Source organism: Colius striatus, chromosome 2 (assembly GCF_028858725.1).
Source record: "Colius striatus isolate bColStr4 chromosome 2, bColStr4.1.hap1, whole genome shotgun sequence".
Taxonomy (NCBI): Eukaryota; Metazoa; Chordata; class Aves; order Coliiformes; family Coliidae; genus Colius; species Colius striatus.
Window position 1 is genome coordinate 2,595,157 of NC_084760.1, and position 26,920 is coordinate 2,622,076.

At 38.7% G+C, this 26,920-nt stretch overlaps 1 protein-coding gene across 1 annotated transcript in view; it reads right to left on the bottom strand.

The window, feature by feature from the left end:
• The window catches only part of GRIK2 (glutamate ionotropic receptor kainate type subunit 2), a 421,372-nt gene that overhangs the window by 90,573 nt on the left and 303,879 nt on the right, over positions 1-26,920 (bottom strand). The window contains exons 12-13 of the mRNA XM_061989233.1: positions 13,684-13,802; positions 8,597-8,814 (exon numbers count right to left, since the gene is read on the bottom strand). Coding sequence (XP_061845217.1) covers positions 8,597-8,814; positions 13,684-13,802 — 337 coding nt within the window. The remainder of the gene's footprint in view (positions 1-8,596; positions 8,815-13,683; positions 13,803-26,920) is intronic.

Genomic DNA, 26,920 nt, shown 5'->3' on the forward strand with positions numbered 1-26,920 from the left:
AAGGAAATAAGTAGAATTCAGTGAGGCATTTTGATGTCTCTGGACAAGGCCTGTATCTCATCCTCACAGACTCTGTCATTGCAGATTCAGTTCTTATAAGTGTATAGAGCTACCACAGACCTTGTTTACAGGTTTGCAACTGTGCCTAGGGCTTTTTTTCCATATTCAAAGAAGCAGTGGTTAACTAAGTGTTCCTGAAAAGAGTGAATAAGGATGGTAAAAAGGAAATAATGCAATTCAACTGTATGTGTCTCTAGCAGGTATGCCCAAAGCTTGATACGATCAAAAATAAGAAAAGGCGGAAAATTACATGGCATTTCACAGAATCACAGAATCTTTAGGGTTGGCAGGGACCTCGAAAGCTCATCCAGTGCAACCCCCCTGCCAGAGCAGCACCACCTAGAGCAGGGCACACAGGAACTCATCCAGCTGGGTTGGAATGTCCCCAGAGAAGGAGACTCCACAGCCCATCTGGGCAGCCCCTGCCAGGGCTCCCTCACCCATTTATATTCTATTCCCTTTTTATTCAAAAGTGACAAGTATTTTTATGCATAAGAACAAGGCCAATTTTGTTGCATTCAAGTACAATTTATCCATAGAGTAAAATGATCTTAAAACATCCTGAACACGTGTCTGTGTACCTGTGTCGTGTGTCTGCTGCTAGTTATTTCTTAAGCCTTTTATTATTTCATCTTTTAAGATCAACACATGGAGGCTGGCGCTCAAAAATCTGTTTTCCATTAGTCACTATCAGTAAGTGGATATTAGAGAAGCTCAGAAGTGATATTTCTTTCATCTTTGTCTTGCAAAAATTCCACCAAATGATTGATAACACACTGCTGAAGCTCACAGTGTTTTATTTGCAGCGTTCAAGAGAAGGTTTTATGTATGTATATGCCTGTGTGGTTGTACATATATATTTATTGGTTAAATAGATAACTGTCATTTGTCTATTACCATGTTTAAACCCGGGTTTGAAAGACCCACTGAAGTTGTACTGGCTCTATGCATGCTGATGCCAATATCACCAATGAAAATCAAAGGACATTCATGCCTTTACTCTTGCTCCTATTTTTTTCATTTATATCAGTGTATACCTGTTGCAAAGTTGGAAAATTCACCTATAACTCTTTCTCTCAGCCTCAGGAGATGATTTGTAAGATCTTTCAGTGTATAAGTAGAGCTTCACGTTGCTCCTTTTAACAGGCTGAGAATTTGGAAGGGGAAGGTAGACAATAGGCACTAAACTGTTATCCCTCAAAGTTTCCTGAGGGAGGTGGTAACAAAATGACTAGGGTAAAAAGGGAGATGGAGAGCAGGGGAAATGAAAAAGATCAGTAGAATGGATCTTAGCAGAGAAAAAGCAATGCAGGAAGAAAAAGAAGATATGGTATGAAAGTTGGTTGGATGTATAAAAATGAGTCTTGAAGAAGAAAAGGAAAAAAACTGACAAAAGTGGATGATAAATAGTTTATCCTAACTCTAAGGTATGTGAGTCAGTTTTCCTGAGTTAGTTCCCTATCTGCTCTTCACCAAGTCATCTTGAAAAAGCTACTTTCCCCTTTAATATTTCAGCTTCCTTATCAGCAAAACAAGGATATAAAATAGATGTCTCTCCCAGAGAGATGAGCAGACCTTTAAATCATGAGGCAAAAGTAATGAAACCAATCTACTGTTAGTGGAGAATGAAAAAACTATTATTTGACTATTTGGTATCCAAATAACTATTAACCACAACTGAAAAAAGTCCCTTTGTGCATGGTACTGTACAAAATCGGAGGAAGAAAAACACTTCTAACACTGAATGGTAAAGGTATAAAAAGTCACACGAAACAGTGAGGTGGATGGAGAGCTGCTGAATGACAGACCCAGAGGGGGGTGATCAATGGCACAGAGTCGAGTTGGAGGCCTGTGGCCAGTGGAGTTCCACAGGGATGGGTTCTGGGGCCAGTCTTGTTCAACATCTTCATCAACCACCTGGGTGAGGGCACAGAGTGACCCTCAGCAAGTTCCCTGCTGGCACCAAACTGGGAGCACTGGCTGATTCCCCAGAGGCTGTGCTGCCATTCAGTGGGATCTCGACCGGCTGCAGAGTTGGGCACAGAGGAACCTGCTGAGGTTCAACAAGGACAAGGGCAGAGTCCTGCAGCTGGGGAGGAACAACCCCATGCACCAGGACAGGCTGGGGGTGACCTGCTGGAGAGCAGCTCTGCAGAGAGACCTGGGAGTGCTGGTTGATAATAAACTGCCCATGAGCCAGCAATGTGCCCTCGTGGCCAAGAAGCCAATGGCAGCCTGGGATGCATCAAGAAGAGTGTGGGCAGCAGGTCAAGGGAGGTTCTGCTCCCCCTCTACTCTGCCCTGCTGAGGCCTCATCTGGAGTCCTGTGTCCAGTTCTGGGCTCCTCAGCTCAAGAGGGACAGGGAAGTGCCAGAGAGAGGCCAGCACAGGGCCACCAAGATGATCAGGGGACTGGAACATCTTTCATACGAGGAAAGGCTGCGGGAGCTGGGGCTGTTTAGTCTGGAGAAGAGGAGCCTGAGGGGAGATCTTGTTAACATTTATAAATATCTAAAGGGTGGGTGTCAGGAGGTTGGGACATCCCTCTTTTCTATAGTAGCCAGCAACAGGACAAGGGGTGATGGGATGAAGCTGGAACACAAAAAGTTCCACTTAAATATAAGAACAAACTGTTTCACTGTTTGAGTGAGGGAGCCCTGGCCCAGGCTGCCCAGGGAGGGTGTGGAGGCTCCTTCCTTGGAGGTCTTCAAGACCCACCTGGACGTGTTCCTATGAGACCTGATCTAGGTGACCCTGCTTCTGCAGGGGGGTTGGACTGGAGGATCTCTAAAGGTCCCTTCCAACCCTACCATTCTATGATTCTATGAAAAATAAAGGTGAACAGCACCTTCGTGAAAAAAAACAATCTTAAATTCTAGACCACACATAAGAATATGTGCTGTAGCAGTTTCCTTGTGTGTGAGGATGGAGAACTGTGATAAAATAGAAGCAGGGTAGAATTAACATTGTTCTCAGATTCCGAAATGTCACTCGTCAGGAAAAGAGATGTAAGGATTTTGAGAGCCACAGGCTGAGAGACCACAGAAATCAGAGGTAATGAAAAACCTGAGCTTTTTTTATCCCAGAGGAGCTAGTGTGAGATAAGTACTTTTCATGGAAATAATAAATGCTTTTTATTTCATTCCAAATTGGAAGGAAGACAAGCTTCTGAAAGTTGAACAGTGATGATAGCAGACAAGAGAGAGGAAGAGAAATTCATAACTAAGAATGCTCTGTAAGTGGAGAAACACCAAAATACTGGCACTATGAACTACAAGCCCAGCAGGAGAAACATCTTAGGACTTACTTCCACACTTTTTTTCCTTCTAATTATTGGATAATGCTAAGGTTTCCATTGTTATTTCCAATTAAATGGTCCATCAGGCATATAACAGACCAGTAAAACTAGCTCCTTTGCATGCTAAGACTAGATAACTTAAGAGGAGAGAGAATTGAACATTTCTTTTACTTTCTGACTACTAAAAGGAACTGTAATGTCATGTTTCTGTGGTAACTTGACCCTGGCTGCATGCCAGGTACCCACCAAAGCTGCTGAATCATTCCCCTCGTCAGATGGATAGGGGAGAGAAAGTATAATGAAAGGCTCATGGGTTGAGATAAGGACAGGGAAATCACTCAGCAATTACCACCATGGGCCAAAAAGCCTTAGATTTGCGAAATTCAATTTATTACCAATCAAATCAGAGCATAATAATAAGAAATGAAAGCTAAATCTTAAAACATCTTCCCCTCCCCACTTCCCAGGCTTAACACCACTCCAAATTTTCTCTACTTTCTCCTCCTCAGCAGCACAAGGGGAAGAGGAATGTGAGTTGCAGTCAGTTCATCATACATTGTCTCTGACACTCCCTCCTGCTCAGGAGGAAGAGTCCTCACACTTCCCCTGCTCCAGTGTGGGATCTCTCCTACAGGAGATGGTCCTTCATGATCTTCTCTAATCTGCATCCTTCCCATAGGCTGCAGTTCTTCATGAACTGCTCCCACGTGGGACCTTTCCATGGAGGCAGTCCTTCAGGGACAGACTGCTCCAGCCTGGATCTCCAATGGGGTCACAAGTCCTTACAGCAAACCTGCTCCCACATGTGCTCTTCTCTCTCCACAGGTCCTGCCAGAAGCCTGTTCCAGTGTGGGCTACCCAAAGGGTCATAGACTCCTTCGGGCATCTACTCATTCTGGCATGGGGTCATCTATGGGCTGTGGGTGGATCTCTGCTCCTCTGTGGCCTCCATGGCTGCAGGGACAGGGCCTTTCAATGGGCTACACCACGGATGGCAGGGGAACCTCTGCTCTGGTGCCTGTAGCACCTCCTCATCCTCCTCCTTCACTGACCTTGATGTTTGCGGAGTTGTTGCTCTCTCATATTCTCCCTCTTTTGTCCATCTGCAAATGCCCTTTTGCAGTAACTCTTTTACCTTCTCTAACATGTTATCACAGAGGTGCTACTACTGTCACTGATGGGCTCAGCCCTGGGCAGTGACGGATCCATCATGGAGCTGGCTGGAGTTGGCTCTATTGGACATAAAACAAGCTTCTGACAGCTTCACATAGAAGCCAATCCTGTAGCCTTCCAGCTACCAAAACCCTGCCACACAAAGACAATACATTTCTCAGGCCATTAGGGTGATCTGGAGGACCTAACAAACCTCTGGACACAACATTCTCCTTTTTCATCAAAGCTGTTTCATAGGGATGTTTGACTCACAAGGGTAACAACGTTTTCAACGTACAACCCCTCTGCTCTCCATGATTTTAACTTTAGCGGGTTTTTATCTAGCAGTTTGGTTATTTGTCTGATTCCCACTTAGATTCTCCTTCAAAAAAACGTTCTTCCTTTTAGCACTGCACAGCTTTGGCCAGGCTCCAAAGGTTTTTTATAAGAAAGAATTCAGTGGACTGCTATATAAATAATTTATGCAGAAATTACTGTCAGTCTCACGGGCAGCTCCCGAGTCTCACTGTGATTGGAACTAATAACTATTACCAAGATATGATAATTCCATTTAACATCAGGAAACCATCTGGTGCCTTCATTTCTTCTTGTAACATAATGCCACCGTTTTACTCAATCCACTCTCATTAAAACAAGACAGAGCAACTAAGCAAAAATGTACACACAGATGATGAATTTATCATCTCAATCATCTCTGTGCAACATCCCCCAGAACTCATACTCACATAGATTTTTGAAGTAGGAGGGGGCTAGTAAAATCTAATCTGAGCTCCTGTATAATGAAGGCTGTCTATTTGAGTAGCCTCTAAAGCAAAAGCATGAGATGTTTGGGCTATGCCGTGTCTATTTTCTGCACAATGGTTGTATGTGATAGATTAATCCAGTCCACTCCTAGATAAGTTGTCCTACTGATTATTTACTCTCACTCTTAAAAATACACACCTTATTTCTGGTCTGAATTTGCCCAACTTCGGCTTTGAAACATTATATCTTATTATGCCTTTTTCTGCTAGATTAAGCAGTCATCTACTGTCAAACATCCCGTTCTCATTAAGGCAGTTACAGACCATGATCAAGTCACCTCTCAACCTTCTCTTCAGCAGATTAAACAGACCAATCTTCTTAGCCTCTAACTACAATGCCTATTGCCAGACCTACAGTCATTCTTTCACCTTTAATGAACTCTTTCCAATTTCAAATGTATTTTCAAAGTGTGTTCACCAGAACATGACCCAACAGTTCATTGATAGTTTCCCTAATGTCATGTGAAAAGGCAGTGTTGCTTGCTACTTGATATTCACTTGTATGCATATCAGAGAATAAAATATGTACAACCTAAAACTGTCATTTACCTTACTGAAAAAAAACCCAGAAATTACTCTGAAAGGAGCTTAAAATGTGACTTTTTACACACAATGCAGAAAACGTATGCAACTCTTCTTTATCTATACTTTTTTCTACTACTTTCAGTGTCAATCCTGTCACTAAAGACATTTCTCTGATAATTTTTGTGTTCCTTTTTTTCGGTTTTCTCTTCTTAAGTGGCTTTTATATTATTATTTCAGAGTAGCATCTCAGCTGTTCTACTCTAGCGGTACCTTTTAAGGTGATTCCACTTGCAGTCTAATGTTAAAATATTCCATTGCATTTTCTATTCTTTTTCATGTAAGGAAATGACATTCCTGAAGCAATTCACTTCTACAAAATAGAAATATATATAGATATATATAGCTATAAACCAGAACTATAGTATTCTGTTTTCCTATAATTCAACCTCGTTAGATCAAAATACATAATTTTCCCCAAAATCATACTGTAACACACTGTATATGAATGTTTTGGATTATCTTTTATGGAATATACATCTAATTAGATTATATTCCTTACACAAATAGCTCTAGTGAACTGCATTTTCATCAGGCAAATTAATTTCCACCTGCATGTTGCTTCAGACACTGAAATAATCAAATAAGATTGTGAGGTTTCTGCCTAGTTTTCTTTTCTAGTGTGATTTTCACTTACTGGTTGAACTAGAGATTACTTTACATACTACTAAGTGAGTAAACACCAGAAGAATATTAGGCTGCTATCTGGAATGAAGTTCCTAACTATTTGTGCATTTTCATGTCCCAGAACACTTACTAACCATGATCTATTAGCACACAAAGCCCAGAAAACATCCTTTTTTTCAACACAATAACCCTTAATAGGACAAAATATATTATCTGAATTAAAAAAACAACTATGTTTTGTTCTGATTTCTCCTTTTCATTTTTCACAGTGAAGGAGAATTTGTTCAGGTGCTAAAAGCAATACCAAATTCCATGATCTGACACAAGTGTGTTGTCTATGAGTCAAGGCTATTTCAATTGCAAACAAAAATTTTCTATGCAATTGCTATTTTATTAGAAGTAAAACCTCTCTAGTTCTTGAATGCAATATAAACACCAAATATTTGTAGATAAATAGCAACAGGAGAAGAAAAAGAGCAGGAGGAAAGAATGGTGCAAGGAAAGAAGCAGTGTATTATTATGCAGAAGAGAAAAACATCTAGAGAAAGCAAAATTGTGTCTGCTTGAAAACCTCAGATTATGCACATACAGAAAAAAGAGAGAACAAGGCTGGAAATTAACAGTGGGGAGAAGGAAAGCTAAAAATCAAATATTCAGAGAAAAGTGCTTCTGGGAACTACAAGGAAAGACACTACTAATTTAAACTTGCTTCCTAATATTTTAGAGTCCACAGTTCATACCTGAAGTAGAAGTTCAAAGTTTTCTGTCAGACAACCAATGAATGGCCTGCAGTGTTTTCTCGTAACTCAATAAATGCCTTGTGTCACCTCTTTATGCCCAGAGACACAAACATTTTTAACTCTTTTAAAAACATGTCTTTAAACTTGCAGTGTTTTTTCTTTTAAGTGACTCATGTATTTCCTTTCATCAAGAGATATCCAATTGATTAGGTACTTCTATTAACTTCATCAGCTCCTTTTCCAACAAGACTTCTAGGAAAAATACTCAGAACCTTCCCAATGTATGCTGTAAATTAAGCAACCAAAAACTTTCTGACATGCTGAAGCTGAAATGACTTTTATTGAGAAGCAGAAGCTGAAAACCCTATAATAATTTTTAAAACTCAAGAATACATACCCATATTGATTGGCTCTAAGGTCATAAGATTAAACAGTGACTATTTACCCTTGATATCTAAACAAATGCTGTGCTTTCTGAATCTGATGAGAAGAATTGAGCATGCATTCTGCAATTTCTGCACCAGCTTACAAGTTACTTTGAACCTTAGTTTGCCTAATTCAAAACAACAATGTAAGAGGCATCCCAGCACTTTAGGTGATAGCACAGTAACTCATAAAACCAAAACATACTAGTTAAAATTATTGAAAATATACCAAAGATTAGACAAATACTGTTAAACATATTTCTCTTTGAAAGATCTGAGACACCTTCATGCTGCCAAACACAAGGAGTTACAGAACCATCATACCTACTTCTCACTAATTCAAGCCCACCAAAATCCTCCATGAAGGTAGAAAAGAAAGATTTCTCTCTAATCCAGCATCATATTTCACTGTATTTCCAATCAAATTATCTTAAAGTTAAAAGGAATAGAAATTCTGGAATTATCTGAGTGTTTTATATGGACTTAATTCAAAAGTTTCTCAGAAATGTGAAGCCCAAAGGGTTTTTCTCTGTTCAGTCACTTATGTCCTCGGTGTAGTCTGGTTGCTTGAACAACTACAATTAAATATGGTGCTATTGAACTAATACTGTAACTCTTAATCCCACAAAAGTAATTCTTGTACAGGACATCTCTCTGAGAAAAATGTTCAGGTTTATCCACCTACTTCAATCCTTTAAATGAAAATCATCAAGGAAATTGCCTTTTATTTCCCATGAGGAGTTTCACATTTGATTCTTTGCTGTCAGAAAGTTATTTTCAGCTGCTTTTGATAGCAATGAGAACCATGCCCGTTTCTCCTCAGCAAGGCAGACAGATTCCTTCCACAATCAAGATACAGCATCTTTTCAAACAAAATACAAAGCTTACCTTGAAGAAAGTCATGGTTGCTCCATCTTCAACTGCTCCATACTCTATCTTTGTCTGCTTGGCCAAATCATCAGCGGAATCGATAGGGGATTCCATCCGTTCCACTGTCAGAAAGGCGGCTAGGTTAGCAGTGTACGAGGAAATGATGATAAGTGTGAAAAACCACCAAATGCCTCCCACTATCCTGGTGGAGAGGGCTTTGGGCATGAGCTCAGAACCTAATAAAAACCAGGGGAGAAAGGTGAAACCAATGCACAGAAAACAATAAGCGTTCAGCGCTTTTCTTTTTGCCACAGTGGGGAGACGGAATCACTGTGCAAAAGAATCTAAGCTACAGGCTTGTACTGCTTGTACAAACACACAGCACTGAAATGAAACAGAAGAACCAATTGCACTTGTAAAGACAGATCTTTTTGGAGCTGTGGGAATCAAAAGATAGCAATGAGAGACTCAATGATCAGTGCCTTTTTAAAATTCATATAGATGTATAGCAATGTGGAATAAAAAGCAGGTGCTTGAACTGGCTTTCCAGAAAAAATCCTGGCTGGACTGAGCCTCTGAGTTATTATTAATACTGAGGCACTTACACAACTCTTTATCTTCAAGGCAACAGAGATATATTATTTAAGAGTTTAGTAAAGACTCACTCGAGCAAATAAAAATAAGCTATTGATGAAAGGCACAAAAAAAAGAGTATTTAATATCTGAAATACAAACTCTGAAGTCAATTTTAAACATGTTTTTTGACTTTTGCCATTTGCATCGCTATAAAGAGTCATTTATCCACTACTTAGATCAAAAAATTAACATCTCCCATCGCTATAGTTAGTCCCACAATTTGAGATAGACATGGGTGGCTATGCCACAACCTTCATTTGATAGAACAGCAATAAAAATGTTAGACTACTGTGTATAAACTGGGTAAAGACAGATTATACTGCATTGCTGGAGTTGCCTGCTCATGGCACTAAAGAATGAAGGGAGAGACGGATACCGTACGGTAAATTGTATGATTATTAATGCTAATTTAGAGTCAAATGAGACAAATTGAAGCACATAAACTCCTCTTGTGCCTAATCACTAAAAATACGAAAAAAATAAAATCCAATGTAATTTCCAACCACAAATATTTATTATAAATGAGCATCTATGGATATTTTTTCCCCAATAACGATATAATTGAATGGAATTCAATTTCTAAGCATGTTTAATAAACAACTTCATTGTAAGAACTTCCCATAATATCTTTTAGAAATATCTAGAAACTTGTTTTCAAAGAAACAATTTTGCCATCTCCGTGATACCATCGTACCAAATCAATCGCTTTGTGTTAATTGGTCACTAGGCTTGCTTTTAAATCTCCTGGGTAAAATGGAATGAAGGCAAGATGGACTATTTTATTCCTGTTAAATTGTAGTATTGATATTGAATTATTTAAGGAACTGGTCCAGCAAGGTAACACATCTTCATATAAAGAAAAGATTATGCCAAACTTCCAACATCAATGCCAAAAAAAGAAAAGAAAGGGAAAGGGGAACAGGGGAAAAAAAAATAGGGAGAAAAGCAAAGAAAAGGAAAAAAGAAGTGGTATCATAACTGGACTATTGTATTCCAAAACAGCCCATCTTACCCTGCAGTTCATCTTACCCTTGCTGTTTCAAACAAAAAAGACTTGGACATGACAGCCAACTCCAGCTCCAGACTCTGCCTAGAACTCTGCAAGGAAAAAAGTAGAAAAGTACCTTTCTGATGTAGTTGCTCCTAGGCCCTGTTTGTCAGACACTCAAGACACCATAACACTAACAGATTTCCCAATAAGCCCACCATCATCACCTCTTTTAAATTGCTCTTGTTTCATTTAAAAAAAGCAACACCAGTAAAGTCAGACAGGACTGGGAAGAAAAGAAGAGTGGAAACATTTGCCACAGTTGCCCCAATTACCACAAGTTCATACCTTACCGAGGACTGAAACCGAGTGCCACCTGAGGCCCGTGAAACAGAGCCTGGTTAGGGGCTGACTGTCATGTACCCAAGGTAACGTCATGTCCAGCACTATATCCCACAGTTTCCTGGGAGCAAGGGGTGTCAGCAAGACGTGTATGAGTTCCCTCTATCATGTACCCTCCAGCACTAAGCTCTCGGTGTGTAAAGAAGCAGCACTTAATGAATGAATGCATGGCCCAAACGTCATTGCACTGTTTCAAAGGAAAGGTTAATGTTGTTGGGTGAGAAGTTCTGTGCTTGTGTAAAAGACTCATTCTAGATGACTTGAAGCTCTTGGGAAAAATTTCTGTAAAGCAATTACCAAAATCAAGACAGATAGCTCATCCTTAGAATGGTGTCTTTCAGAGTTTAATAAAAGATGCTCTGAGTCAAAGGTAAAAGGAAGTCAGGAAAGGACAGAGGGTCAGCCTTAATTGTGAAAAACTAGTTTTCCTTCATGCAAAATTATTATCTTTCAAAGAAAACTTTTTAAATGAATGATTTTTTCCCCCTATTTTGATTATCAAGACATGTTTAGATGCTAGGGACTAAAACACTTCTTTTCTTCCAAAAAGATGATGCAAAACTCTAAAGTGCTTTTTTCCCCTCCTCCAGAAATCTGCAGGAGCACACAACCACGTAAGGAACAAAACTCAGCCTTCATAGTGATTCTGACAAACCTGAGAGCTGTGAACAGAATTCAAAATCCCTTGTTTCCTTCTGTATCCATTTCTGGCAGCTCCTTTGAAAGGAATTGTTATTTTAAAACATGTATTTAAAAGTTCTGCTATGTAATTTCTTGAAATGTAGGTTCATAGCCCACTTGATACTAAACACTTAGCAAAATATAGGAGTAGTTTTGTTTTGAATCTTGATTCCTGTTTACCCATTAATCCACATTTTTCTGGGCTTAGCATACTTTTTACTGAGAACTTAGACTTTTTAAGCCTAAAGACCTCATATATGACAGAACATTTGACGGCTAAAAACCAGGATTTATTTATCATTAGTGTATTTCTAATGGGAATGATTGCTTAGGTATCAAACAACTAAAGCCATCAAACGACCATACCACCATGCACTGGCTCCTTCCAGCACTCTCTATAATGTTTTTCTCTTTGGCTTTGGTTATTTTTCCAGAAAGAAAAGTCATTTCTTTTGGTTATTCTTTATCAGAACTAACAGTCTTTCTTATTACACTACACTGCCCAGTGGAATGTCAGAGCAATGAGACAACACTGTGCTATTCAAGTGTGTCTGAAATTATGTGACTCTGCTTAAATCCTTAAGGAAAAAGGTAATAAAATGGTAATGTATTTTTAAGGAGATGCATCTTTGGTATAGTTATACCAATCTATGTTGCAGATTTTAAAGAATTTAACTTAGTTTAAGTGTTTTATAAAGACAGTGCTAGTTGAAACTGTTCATTGGTTCTACTCTAAGCAATATTACTATATATCTACCATTTTTATTGTCAGCAATGGTATTTATTTCTTGGTGCATGCATTGTATGAGATACACTAAATCTCTAACAGTAGTCACTCAGGTTTTTAAAGTATAAAATGTGATTGGAAAGGGATACATCTCCTATATTTGCCATTTTATTTTATGGCTACTAACTCCAGAGAAAATGTATCTGTTATTGAAAGATATCTAGATCAAAATTAACCAAATGAGAGACATTTACATTATAGTCCTGCCTGGTGCACTCTTTTTTGGGTTGTTTAAATGAAGATTTGTTAGGTAATGGACAGATTAGCTTTTTTTACTTATGCAGTAATGCACCTGGTCCTGTTTAGGAAAGAAATTACATAGTTTTGCTGTACTTGTGAATTTTTAACGTATTATCTATCCTCAGATTTATTCCTGAGGTGGATTTTTCACAGCATCCCAGAGGGTAGGAAATCAAGAAAGGGAGGCAGGAGACTCTCATGGTTAAATAGGGACCTGTTGGGCAGACTCAAGTGGAACAAGAGAGTCTATAGATCATGGAAGGAAGGGATGGGCACTTAGGATGAATACAAAGCTGTTGACAGAGGATGTTGGGAGGCAACTGGGAAAGCTAGAGCCTCATTGGAGTTGTGCCTTGCAAGGGTGGTCATGGACAACAAGAAGGACTTCTTCAAATATATTGCAGATAAAACTAATGCTAGAGGCAGCGTAGGCTCCGTGCTGAATGAGGCAAGTGCCCTGGTGACAGAGGACATGGAAAGGCAGAGGTACTGAATGCCATCTTTGCCTCTGTCTGTGCTGCTGGAGACTGTCCTCAGGAGCCTCACTCCAAAGGAAGTCAGGTCAAAGGAGGATATTTGTTTGGACTGGGTTCAGGATCAGTTGAGCAGTCTGGATGTGCATCAATCCATGAACCCCGATGTGATGCACCCACAGGTGCTGAGGGACCTGGGGGAAGTCATTGCTAAACCACTCTCCATCATCTACAGTAAGTCATGGAGGACAGGACAGGTGCCTGAGGTCTGGAGGAGAGCAAATGTCACTCCAGTCTTCAAAAAGGGTAAGAAGGAGGAGCTGGGTAACTCCAGACTGGTCAGCCTCACCTCTATCTATGGAAAGGTGATGGAAGCTCTGTAGCTTGGAGGAGACTGAGGGGCGACCTCATTGATGTTTGCAAATACATAAAGGGTGGGTGTCAGGAGGATGGAGCCAGGTTGTTCTCAGTGATGGGCAATGATAGGACAAGGGGCAAGGAGTATAAGCTGGAATAGAAGAGGTTCCAAAGAAACTCAAGGAAAAACTTCTTCCCTGTTGAGGTGAGGGAGCACTGGCAGGGGCTGCCCAGATGGGCTGTGGAGGCTCCTTCTCTGGAGACATTCCAACCCAGCTGGATGAGTTCCCGTGTGCCCTACTCTAGGTGGTGCTGCTCTGGCTGGGCAATTGGACTAGATGATCTTTCAAGGATCCTTCCAGCCCTTGAGATTCTGTGATTCTGTGTTTTTGAGAATGCCTAGATAAATAAACACTAAACCAGCTGGTTTATGGTTCCATGCACAGAGGCACCCATGCAAGCGACTTGCAGCAGAGAGCTGTTACCCCCAGCAAAAAGTGGGACATGGCGCCCAAGAGAAAGAGCAGACTGAATCGTATACCTTGCTGCATGAGAGCTCCAACTCCAAACCAGAAACTATTTAGCAAGGTAAAATTGTTTTCCACCACGTCTGAGTCGGGGTTGCAAGGGTGTGGATTATACCACTCATAGGGACTAAACCTGTGGTAATTGACAGAAAAAAGAACAGATTTTAAATGCAGCCAGTAGAAAGTCTATCCAGTAAATCTGCTGCAAAAGAAAAAGAAAAACAAGACAAGTTATAAGGAAAATAATGATTTGAGGTTTTTACAGCATGACTGCATTAACAGCAATATTAAAAGACAAAGCAATACCCATCATTCACATTATTAACTACTGTTGATAATCAACAAGTCGTACATAGATTGTCTCTGAAAGGTTCTAAGTGCCACCTGCAAACATCCAAGCATTTATTCCATTGACATCAAGGGAATTATGGGCATTTGGCACCATTTAGGATTGGGTTCTTATAACCAATGAGTCAGATTTTTGCATCTTGAGAGAAAATGTGAGTTAAAACACGGTAATTGACCATGAAGTTAAAAAGAGAACTATGCATTAGGGAGAAAGTATTTTCTCAGCAGAACTACAAATAACGAATGAAACAGCAAATAAACAGTTGCTGGTAAAAGTGGCATCATTAATCACCAAACAAGTGGACTAGGCTCTCTAATTACAGGAAGAAAATATTATAGCAAATGAAAGGAATGCATCCTGTCCTGTGAGGTGCACAGCATCCCTGGAAAGGCTTTCCAAAAGAAGCTGGGGACTCATAAGCACCTTGCAAGGCCAGGTTCTAGGGAAAAGTAAGAAAAAAAAAAAGAAAGGAAAAGAAAAAGATGATGAAATTAATTATCTCTAAAACAGACAGAACAAAGGTAATAGAATGATGCCTGAATCTGGCAATAGATTGCAAGCAGATTGTGTATAACAAACTTTTTAAACTCATGACTTTGGCATTGCTGTGCATTACAATGGGTTCATATCTAAATATTAATTAAGCAAGTATAGCTAAAGCAAGCAAACATGTCTAGGTAAATTATTCTTTGCTCTAATTCCATTCAGAAATAAAGATTTGCATTTTTTTTTCCTCTTCTTCATTTTATCTTTGTACAGCTTTAAATTTTAATTGCAATGTGCAATGTGATTGTTTTAATCAATTAAGAGACTTAACCATCATGCCTGGCCTTGGAGAAACAATGTTGATATGGATTTTTATTTTATGATTAAATCTTGTCTTTAAATCTTTGCTATTGAATACCAGTTAAAGCATGTGCATAACGTCTGAGCAAAAAAAGGGAATATCACTGCAACACAGTAGAATGTAACCAGCACAAAAATGAAGAATATGCCAAAATTTAACTACTAAATCAATAGTAATGTATTTTCCTAATTTCTCAAATCATTAAAGCCACTCTGTTAAAGAAACCTGGGGTAGGCATCCTTTATGAAAGAACTATCTATCATATAATCAGAGCTGTCAGAATAATGCATCTATCACTTTAGGAAACTCCATCTCCTTCACAATAATATTTCAAACACATTACAATTCAGGAAATCAAATGTTCCACTTTTATGCTCTTAATGCAATGTTAAAACACTTCTTGCCTTAAAAGGCCGTCCTTGACAACAAAATGTTTCATTTGATTCTCCAAAGCGGTACTGGGAAGCTGTTCAAAAAAAAGAGTTGATTCGATTCTAATTACACGTGGAGACCTGAGTTCTTCTGGTACCTTGTAGTGCAACTACATCAGAAGTTTGCCATCTCATTAAAAAGATAACTATCTTTCACATTAGTTTGGTCCTCAATACAAGAAATCTTAGTAGCTAAGAGCTCAGTGGAATGAAGCAGATTTTGGTATTCTTCTGCTGAGAGATATTTGAAGATCAGATTGGAGAATACCTTGTTCTTGTGAGGATGATTTTTGCTAGATAAAGCAAACATACTTCAGAGATGTAAAACAGGCACCAATTTGTAAATGTTATTTTTAGCATCTTCGATTTTACTGAACAATCTAAACCATAAATTGATAACTTCACCTTTTGTTCTCCCAACTTAGCTTCTTTAACTATTTCAACATTGTTATGATTGAGCAGAAAAATGGTCTATATTTTCAAGGAAACAACCTGACAGAAGAGCTGGCTTTAGGAAAAAGAAACACTGCAGTCTGTGCCCTAGACTCAATGTAGGATGAACTCACATCCCATAATTATAGAAGTCTCTATTTTTTATTTTTCAGTCTACAAGATAGGATGTGAAATATCTTCTATTTTTAATGAATACTTAGGAGTCTTTAAAAATAGATAAGAAAAAATGAGACAAAAGAAAGTAAGGAAAATAAAACTGGCCTGTTCTGGATAAATACTGTCCCACTTTATTTTAATGATGTTAGATTATCTAAGAACCTTAAGCTACAGAATCTTCAATTGATTTCTTTTATGCATTATATATGTGTACAAGTTTTGTGGTGTTTAACCCACTGCAATAAATATTTGTAAATCACAGAGTTATAGGATAAATTCAGGTTCCCTCAGGATGTTGCATAATCCATCATCCTGCCCAGGGGAATGACAGCCACTAATTCAGGTTGTGCAGTCAGGTCTCCAAATCTTCCAAAGAGAAAAATTCTCTAATTCCTCTGAGCAACATGTTCCTATATTTTATTATCCTCATAATTATGGGAATTCATTCTGGAATCTCCCTTGTTTCAAAGTATATAGCACTACCAGCTTTGGAAGAATCCTGACTCCATCTTTTTTCTTAGCTCCTTTTATTAGAAAGTGACTTAATAGGAAAACTCCTGACTGATGCTAGAAAAGCCCAGCTCCCTCAGCCTCTCTTCATGAGTCTTGTGCTCCAGACTCGGAGCAGCTTGATGACCATTGGTCAAGTTTGTTCAAATATTAGGAGAATCAGCACTGCTCAAATGTTACTATAGGAACGATCACTTTTCTTGTTTAACAGACCACACTCCTACTCATCTAAGTGCAGAACTCAATCAAGAAGAGGAAAACAAAAAGGAAGCTTCAGTATTCAAGCAAGCTGATGCAATTTTGATACCCTGATAGTTGGTAACAGCTACTCTTCCCATTTACCCATAGCCATTAGTGCTTATGCTAACATTTCAGATGCAGTCTCTTTACTTAATCTCTAACACCTTCAGGTGTTTGAAACACTTGAAAAAAACTTTAAAAGAGCTTTACAGAACCTGTGCTCCACATTTCCTTCTTGCTGTTTCCCACTGAAAAACAACAGTTTTTCTTCTAAAAATGTGGTCTAGTACAAGTAATGTTTAGAGGTCAGCAATCTTAGCAGTCCACAGGGAATGCAAGATCCATGTCAAATACAATTCTACTTTAGAAACATTCCAGGATTTTAGAAATTAAAATTATTATGCCCAATGAGCCAACTAGAGACCTGATCAGAATTGCATCATTTCATTCACAAATTATTTGAGACAGACTGCAATGTATTTAAGCTCTGCATTCATTCGGTGTTTGGAATAATGGAGCCTTGATATTAGAGGTCTGCTAAGTAAAAATAATAGTGAGTATTTTAAAATAGGAATGGTGTTTTTGGAAGAATCTGCTCACTTAATTGTCTGTGATGATACTATGTTTTTTACTGTGGCCTCCCAGTGAGGAAATTATCATAAACAATGTTTCACGAGCACAGCTACATAGAAAGAGTCATGAATAAACAGTGTAACTGAAGGATGACTATACTTAGAATCACAGAATCCTTGAATGGTAGGGTTGGAAGGGACCTTTAGAGATCATCCAGTGCAACCCCTCTGCTCAAGCAGGTCCCACCTAGATCAGGTCTCATAGGAACATGTCCAGGTGGGTCTTGAAGACCTCCAAGGAAGGAGGCTTCATACTATGCTGTCTGTGGAATCTCTCAGTACTCTTCATGTTGCAATGCACATAATGGAGATCAGCTTTAGCTAAACTGCTTTTCTATATCCTATGGCAGATAGTGTGCTGGGACAGAAAGTGGATTCTAGACAGTTCAGTTCAGTACGGAATACTACCAGTACTCTCACAAAAGGTCTATATTCACAGCACCAACAAAGAAGTTCCTTCTCAGGCATAAACCTTCCAGTTGTCTACACTGAGAATGCTTGTTTTTAGACTCAACAACACTATAGCTGGTGTGGTATCAAATGTACTGCCAGCATTTCAGCCTCCTTTTTCATTTAAGAGTGTGTTTTTGCACACTCCAAGCACAGGATATCCTCTTACCATGGTAATACAAGATTCTGTTTATAGAATCATAGAATGGTAGGGTTGGAAGGGACTTTTAGAGATCATCCAGTCCAACCCCCCTGCAGAAGCAGGGTCACCTAGATCAGGTCACAAACCTGTTCCTTTATTCTTGACCTGCAGACACCCACTACTCCTCTCCTCTTGTGTCCATAGTTTGACACAAATGCAGGAAGACACAGAGGACTAGTTCATGACAAACTAGGGAACTTTCCACAGTTTTGGTCAGTAAATAAAGATATAGTGTTACAGAGAGCCACACAGCTCAGACTAAATAACCTGGAATGTGATTGTAGATACAAGATTTTGTGGTCACAAACTACACTCAGTGCAGTACTCCTGTCACACTCTGTTTCTTTCAGTTACTTTCATAAAAGATGTGGTCTAGCACGTTCTATACAATTCAACTCAACAGAAAGCTGCTGAGTGTGTATGTACAAAAGTGTGCCCACCAATTTAAGCTGTTCTCAACTCAAAAAATCCATCAATTTCTCTGTGGCAGCATTTTGTTTTAAAAGCAAATTGATAGATGTTTAGTACAGACTTTAATATCTGGAGTTAAACACATTTTAATACAAACTGTACTTTCTGGAGAGCAATACAATTGACTATTAAAAGAAGAAGAAGAAACCTGCAATTTAGAGGGAAGATAAAATGTAATCCTACAGTAATATTTGCAATTGGTTTTTCTTTATACCAACATGTAGCTATCTGGGAGTATTGCACAGAACTGAGTTTATAACATTTAGGAACATGAAGTTAGTCCTTCTTAGATAAACTCTGATTGGGCCCATCACCACTGTTTACACACCATTTTAGTTTTCTGTATTGGTTTCAGATATTTGCAAAACAGGTGTGTACTGTGATTAAATCAGATTCAGTATGTTACCTGTTAAATTCCTGCTGAGAATTTTCAACAAAAACTAAGATAATCTCTCATTTTAACAATGAGGAGAAATGCAGGGATTTCTTCTCTTTTATTTTTTGCCTGAGGATCCAAAAGGTGAAACTCAGGAGATCTTTAAATCACATGTTGATACTAAATATTTAACTAAATATCCATTATAGTTATCAGTGAACATTGTAGTGCCTGGAGTTTAATTCTTGTTTAGAAATCCATCTTGACTTGGAACTTTTCATCCTAATCTCAGACATGCTACTCTCTACCATTCTGTCCCAAAACAGAAGTTGCATAATGACTATGGAAAGGTTAAGAAAAATCTATATTCTACAGGAGAGTTTGAAATCACAAGTCAAAAATGAAATGCAATAAGTTGGATGCTTGTTCTGATGTAGTCAGAATACTTTCCTATATTCCTGGAATAATGAGCCATTTGGGCAGGGGAGGGGAAGGTAATACTGAGTGTAAAGTGGTGCAAATATGACTTAGAGGACTAATGAGATTCCTTACTGGTAGCTGTGTTTATTTATGTTTCATTTTTTTCAGCAATATTACAACTAGACCACGCTGCTACTGTGTTCTTGAAAGTGAATGTGTAACTCAGGATAAAATGGTGCTACAAAAGTATAATCTAGAGCATGACATATAAACCCACATATCCCACATAGCTCAGCAGTGCATACCACAGATGCAGACAGCACACACTTACAGTGTGTATACTATTCTAACATTATTTCAAACTTCCCAAATTAAACTGCATACCTTTCCTTTATTGCCTCAATTTCTTTGGATAAGGATGATGAAGAAATCAAAAGGAAAGATGATTACCCACTTATGTGCACACAGACATCTCTTTTGCACAATGAGACCAAGAAGTGGGCAGCCAACAGCTTTCACTGCAAAGCCCTTAGCACAAAGATTTCACAAGCTTTAAGGCCTCATCTAATGAGCACAATTTGAGAAATTAAGAGAATCTTATTCCCTCTTCTTTATGAACTACTGAGCATACTGATTCAATACTGTATGTTGCTGAGCACAATAAAGAGTTAAAGCATTCATGTGAAATACTCTTAGCTCTAGCAAACAACACATTCTCCCATTCACCAGAGCAAAGAATGGTGAAGATAATTCTTCTAGACATTGCTTTTCAGGTCTTTTGTATAGACTACACTCTCAGTCCAGATCTTACTGCATCAGGATTGACAGTGAGATAAATGATAATATTTTAAGACTTTTCCAGGAATATGCAGGATATGAGATGGGTCCTTTATTATAATGTATTACACCACTCAACAATGAAATGTGTCTTTTCTTCCCCTTATTAAAGCCTTCACTTCTTTTTTCTAAATCATGCCTTTTAGTAAAATCAATATTTTTGTTTGGTTTCTTGGAAGTCAGACCTGACCCGTTACCTGCTCTTATCTGATGATTGCTGGGCTGTGAACAGAGCCTGTTAAAATCACCCCTGCTCTGCTCAGATACTCTTGTCAGTGCAGTAATTGTCATGCTTATACCATAATTATCTTTCGCATCACCTTCACTCGTGGAGCTGCTCTGCTTTTGATGCTCCTTGACGATAACTACTCACCCAACACTCCTTTTAAGCACAAAAAAATCCCCATCTAAAATAGTTGCATTGAACCCATCACCTTGCCTGTAAATGGAAGTTGATCTGATTGACTTCTTAGATACCTAAAAGACTAACTTGAAGGTTCCTAAACTTAAGGGATATTGATCAACCCAAAATCTAGAAAGGCACAAGAGACACATGCAAGTTGTGTATTGTCTTTACAGAAGCTCATTGTATACTCTTGTCCCTTTAAATGGTTTAAGGGCATTATTAACTTTGAACATGAAATGAATTAGGGATTAAATACAAATACATAACATTGCAGGATCAAGATCAGTCACTAAATTATCTTATGAGCAAGTAACATACGAACTATACAGTAAATTGATATAAGGAACATGAACCATAGAGGAATAATGCCATTCAAGTTGCCTACTTTCACCTCTATGTTAGCTACTAGAGTCTGACAGTTAAACCCAAACAAATGTATCTGAGAGCTACAGAAATGTGCTGGTTGGTCATCACTCAAATCTGAACAAAAACTAAGAAAAGGTTGTTTTGTTTGCTGAAAAGAAATGCTGTAAAACACGTGCTAAGTGTGCATCTGCTCTCCAACCTGCTGAAGACAAAGAGAATGTTTCCTTCGATTGCAATGTGCTTGGGTGTGTAGTACTGTCACACTCTGATGTACACAGGAGGAAGATGACTTTAAAACGTCAGAATTATTAAAAAAGTCCTAGATTATTACTTGGTAATTGGTATAAGTATATAACAACTGAAAAATTTGTTCTACAGATGTGAATCAAAGGTTTATTACATTTCTGTCTTAAAGAAATAATACATTACAATTACAATACCTCTTCACGACAATAAAGAGTCAAAGATATACATACAACCTCACTTTTGCAGGACTAGCCAAGTTCTTTTCTCTTAGTTTGTTAAATATACTGGCTTTGATCCTTAAATAAACTTTGCAGTCCCAAAACATTAGTCCATCAATTTCTTGAACCTAAGAAATGTGGATAGAATTAAACACTGAGAGAGTCAAGACTGAAGAAAACGTATTTTTAATGACTATCTTTTGATGTATGTGAACTTTGCATTGATTGTATACTTCTCCCACAGTCACTGTATCCTGGCTTCTGCTAAATATATAGAAGTCTTGAAAAACAAGTGTTATTGGCCTAAACAGTTCTGAGATATCTCAAGATGTAGCAGGGGAGATGTCCAAAGAGTTGAACCATAGTTTTAAGTCAATTGTAATGACCATTTTGGTTAATAATCTGGAAGAAGGTATAAGCAACACACCAATTCAAACACAAAGGTCAGTGCTTTGGAAGATGTTATGAATGCTAAGGAGGGCAAAGAACTGCAAAGAGCACAGAAAAATTAGAACAGTAGTTTAGGAGACCAAAGAATGAGGTTGATGGTCACTGCACGATGGTACCCAGCAATACAGAATAAAGGGCAGTATTAGTGTAGCAGATGAAAGCAAAGCTATTAATAGCAGAACAGGCAAAAAGTTCAAATAACACAAGGAGGAAGCCTAGGAGTGGGTAGAACCAACTCAGAAGTCCTCCACAATTTGCCTTCAAGTTAAATCCAGATATCCCATTAGAATAAGAAGGAAGATAGATAAGAGTTCCCCACTGCATGGAAAGGGATTTGGGGCAGGAAATGAGTTGATTTTTAGAGCAGCCTTGGTAAGGATAGGGGCATTAGCAAGTGCCCAATGCATCCATGTGTTGTTCTGACAATTCCTAAGCAGTGAAGGGATCCTTGGGAATATTAAGCAGCTAGTAATTCTTGGCTGCTGCAAATTCTTCTGAGACCAGAGTGAGTGTTGACACAGGTTGTCATAAAGAGTCCTAACGTGTCTCAGCTCTTTATCTTAAGTATAACTCAGAGAAATGGAGTATTTGTTGTATTAGAAAACATTTTGCTTCCCTTTTGGTGGCACACATAAATGCATGTATCCAACATGGTTTTCCCTGTTGTGTAATTTGCTCTTTACTGCTCTCACCATACATGAGAATCTTTAATTCTTAATCTGTATTCCTTTATTTCTATAGCTAGATAGTAACAAACAATTGGGTGTTACTTCCAAAAATGTGCTGCTCTAAATACTTATTATAGCTTTAATTTGCAGTTTTCTTCTAAATAGCCTACACCAAGCTGTTTTATGTAACATTCTGACTTCTTTACCAGCAAGTTTTACTATTATTTACCCAAATATGCATTTCCCTGAGTATATAGGAAAAATGAGAGAAATAGAAAACTAACTATTTTGGAAATGTCTCATCTCTCCTTCTAGAAAGACCTTTGAATATCCAGGCTATCAGCTTAAAAATCAGAGTTAAGGATTTAAAATGATTGAAAATAAGAGCTATTACTACAATACAAACTTAACTGAATTATTGCTCTTATTTGAAAGTAAGGATGAGGCCAAGAGGAGTCAGGGGAAGGGAGGATGGCTGAAGCAAAAGTTATCTCAGCAGGGAAAATGGATACATAGAGCAATCATTAATCTCACAGTCTATACATTCCTGAAGCTTCTTAGATATCCTTTTGTTTATTGCCCAGAATTGGAAAGATTCTGTGCAGACAGATACTGCAATACAGTTCCACTGGCTGGCTGGCTGATACTTTATCACCTGTTCTAGGTAGTTATCCATTCTGTTTCTTTCTCTTTATTCTTTTCCCTTTTTTCCTCCGTATTTATATTTGGTATCTTGTACTGCTAACAGTGGGATAATGGAAGAAGCAAACTGCACATTCTGTCTTTCTAAACCAAGAGCAATTTCAGCATCTCTAGTTCTACAGTGCAGTCAAAGGTAAACTGCAAAAGAGCATCCAAACTCCGTGTTACCATCTAACAGCCAAATCCCTCTGAACTGTTCTGTTTCCTGGCCCTATATCTGGCCAAAGCTCTTCTGACAACTTAATCTTATTCTACCTTCCAAAGCAGCCAGGACTTGCACATTCTTTACTCACAATTTCGAAGCTCATCTTGAGGGGTGACTGTCTCAGGCCTGCAACCATACAACAGAAAACATCTGCAACCAGGGGCTTGAGCTTCCTCAGCAGATGCCTGGTAGAGGGATGTGCCTCTGATTCACAGTGCTGAGCCTTCTACTGGGTCCCATGCTCAATGGAAGAGAAAGTATTTTTCAAACACATTTAGCTGACTAAAGGAGCCAGTTGAGAGACTTTTGGATTCTGGGTACTTCTCAGCATGAGCAGTTTTGAACTCACTGTTTCTAATGCCCAGGAGGGATTCTCTCCTCCAGGTGAAAACCTAGCAGGAAAATCCATCTACTGAACCTCACCCAGCAGACACACAACAGATGGACAAGGAAGATGAAGGAAGAAAAGAAAAAGAAAGAAAAAGGGAAATGCAGATTGGATATATAAGGCAAGGATTCAGTACCTGGGCTGAGACAGGGCTCTGTGTGTGTGCTCTGTGAGAAGCAGCCAGTGGGCTGCCCTGTGCTGGATACGGCTGATTCCAGCTGATTCCAACAGACCCATCACCTGACCCAGCAGAGCCTAAGGTACTGGTGCCTCTGGGAAAGGGCAAAAAAGATCAAGCAGAAAGAGAGAAGTGAGAAAAAGACTAAGAAACAGCAGAAGGAACATCAAAGTGAGAGAAGGAGAAGGGGTTAAGATGCTCCAGGTACCAGAGCAGAGATTCCCCTTGGCCCATGGAGAGAACCACAGTGGAGCTGGAGCAGAAGAAAACTGAGAGAGGGAAAGAAAGAGAGAAACTGCTATGTACTGACCATGAACTGCTTCCCATGCTCCCTTCCCTGCTTGGGGATGGGTAGAGGAATCTGTAGTTAAGAGGTGAAGTTGAGCTTGGGAAAGGGTGAAGGAAAGTTGTTGTCTCTGTACGTCTTTGTTTCTTACCTTCTGAATCTATTTTAGTCCCCAACAGTAACTGGTAAGTAATTTCCCTGCCTTTATCTTGACACATGAGCTTTCTCATCATAGTTTCTCCCCTTGTCTTCCTGCAGAAGGAGGCAAGCAAATGTCTTGACTCTTAGCTAAGGTTAATCCCCCACAGCACAGAATTGTAGAGACCTCCCATAGGAGCTGAGATCTAAGTTCTGGTCAACAGTTCGAGCACAGCACAAAGGACCTTCCAGGAACTAAGGTTTAAATGCTTACAAAACAGTTGTTCTGGTACTACCCAGCAGAGCTGTGCTTAAATGTCCAACAAGAGAAAGTCTAAAATGTAAGTGCCTCCTCATAGATGAGATGAGAGTAGTCATCATCTGAATGCCTTTAGATGGCCTGAAGGTCATACAGGAAAACAAAAGAGCCTGTACACAAATACAGATTATTAGACAATCATAGATCATTTTCTATACAGAATCAATTCCCTTCATCAAGTCATTGACTTCTGCTATTACATATGTTTCTCCCTCTTCTCTTTCTGCTCTCTCTCCAGCTACTTCTGGAACACTTACAGAGCTTTAGAAGTGGGATACACAAATGAACAGTGATACTATCAAGATATGCGTGAAATGAATCATGCAATCTTCTCAGTGCTACCCTCTTCAGCTCCCATCCTCTTGTGCTCACTGTTTCTGTCATGTCTAAAATCAGACTCGTATGCTTCTCCAGGCAGAAATCGTGTCTTACTTGCTTTGTGAAGTCTGTAGTATATTTAGTCCTGGGTGAGAAATACATTCCTCAGTCCATGATACTTTTGAGGTTTTCAAAGAAATCTTAATCTGTATAAGAAAATAAAAACTTCCAAGCCAAGAGACACAAACTGTTGTGTTTGTGGGAATGTGCTTGAGAGAAGCAGTGCCACAGACTTCCTTATGCTTTGAACTCTTCTGCAGGCACCTACTTCTGTCCATAGCCAGAGATAAGGCACTTAGCTAAACAAATTCAATCTCTGTTGCATCCTTGGCTTTTACCAGGGAATGAAGAAAGTCCAAATTCAAGTCCTTGTGTTTTCTTTAGGCAGCAACTTGCATAAAGAGGAAAAAAACCTTTTACTCACTTTCAAGGGGCATCAGTTTCTCCTTTCACTGTTTTCTCCTACTTTGACCAGAAATTCTACTCAGAATATGAAAGTTTCAGAAAAAAAGGAGTATTTTTTAGAAATGTTTGGGGTTGGCACATTTCCCACTAAAAAAAAAGAGACATCACTAATGATTCCTGGACAGATCTGGTCAATAATCAACTATGTCATAATAATACACTTGAGGAGAGTTAAAATCTAGGTAGTTTCTTTTTCTAAGTCTGAATCAAACTTTACCAGCTTGTGATTACAGGGTGAAAACAGGCACAAAGAGCAGAAAAAAATAATTTAGGAGGCTCTTTTCAACCACAGCTTTGCTCCCTGTATTTCCTTTATATTTATTCAGGCTGCTTCCAGTTCAGAGTACTTGCAGTTTTTGGATCTGAGAATGAGACATTATGTTCTCTGTGTTCCTTCTAAACACACTTACTTCAGAGCTTAACTCAAGACTTGAGGTTTCACTGTTGGTCAAAGTGCCTAAAATTTTCTTTCTCATTTAAGAGCCCTGTTGTATATCATGTAATGAAACTTCAGTGTCACATGAACATTTAGTTAGGGCACTGTAAGATTATACAATTATCTGCCTCCTCTGATTCATATAAAACATAAACTAGACAGAACACCATTCTTCTTTGGCTCACATTACAATAAATCTGAAAGAATCTCTGAAGACCATTGTTTGTAAACAACACTTACTTACTTTTTCTGGCCTAAAAGACAGGGGAAATGGTCTTTATCATCGTGTGTCTTTACTGATCAATACCAACTCAATGAACATATTAATGATCACCCTAAACTATGCCTGTAGTACTTGCTTTTTCTCTTAGAGCTCTTTTTCCAAGTATTGAGTAGCACAAGTGACTTCTTTGGTTTCAAACATCTCTAACAGATTTGCAGGCTCAGTTATCTTGTGCAAAAAAAAAAGCTTCCAATTCCCTAAAGCTTCATATTTGACAGGTGATCGACCTGCTTACCTTCAGAGCTTATAAATACATGTTATGCATTTTATAGCCTCCATTCTTTGGGCTCAGTAGCACTGTGTTGCATCATTGCTACTGGTTTTGGTACATTAAGCAATTGCTGAACTGTTTTTAAAGGTGCTTGCCAGAGGGAGAAAACCTTTACAGGTCTTTTGCTTCTCAGAGGAAAAAAGGCATTACACAGTGTCCTGTATCTATAAAGACCAATCTGAAATTTATGGAAGCTGGATTCCAAGAAAGAGTGGTAATAAGTTTATTTGACACTCTACTCTCTCTTTATTTGACAAGCTTGCCCTCCTCTATTTGGGAGTGAGTGGGAAAATGGGATATTTTTGTACTTTTAGTGAAAAATTAAACTATGTAAGTTTGAAATGTGGACAGTAGTAAAATTAAATGTCTTTCATATAGCTACATGGTTAAACCATAAAGCTAATCATGCTTTATAGTCCTCAAGTTCTGCTTGTAACTTGAATATGTATAATAAAGAATGATTTAGTTACAAGC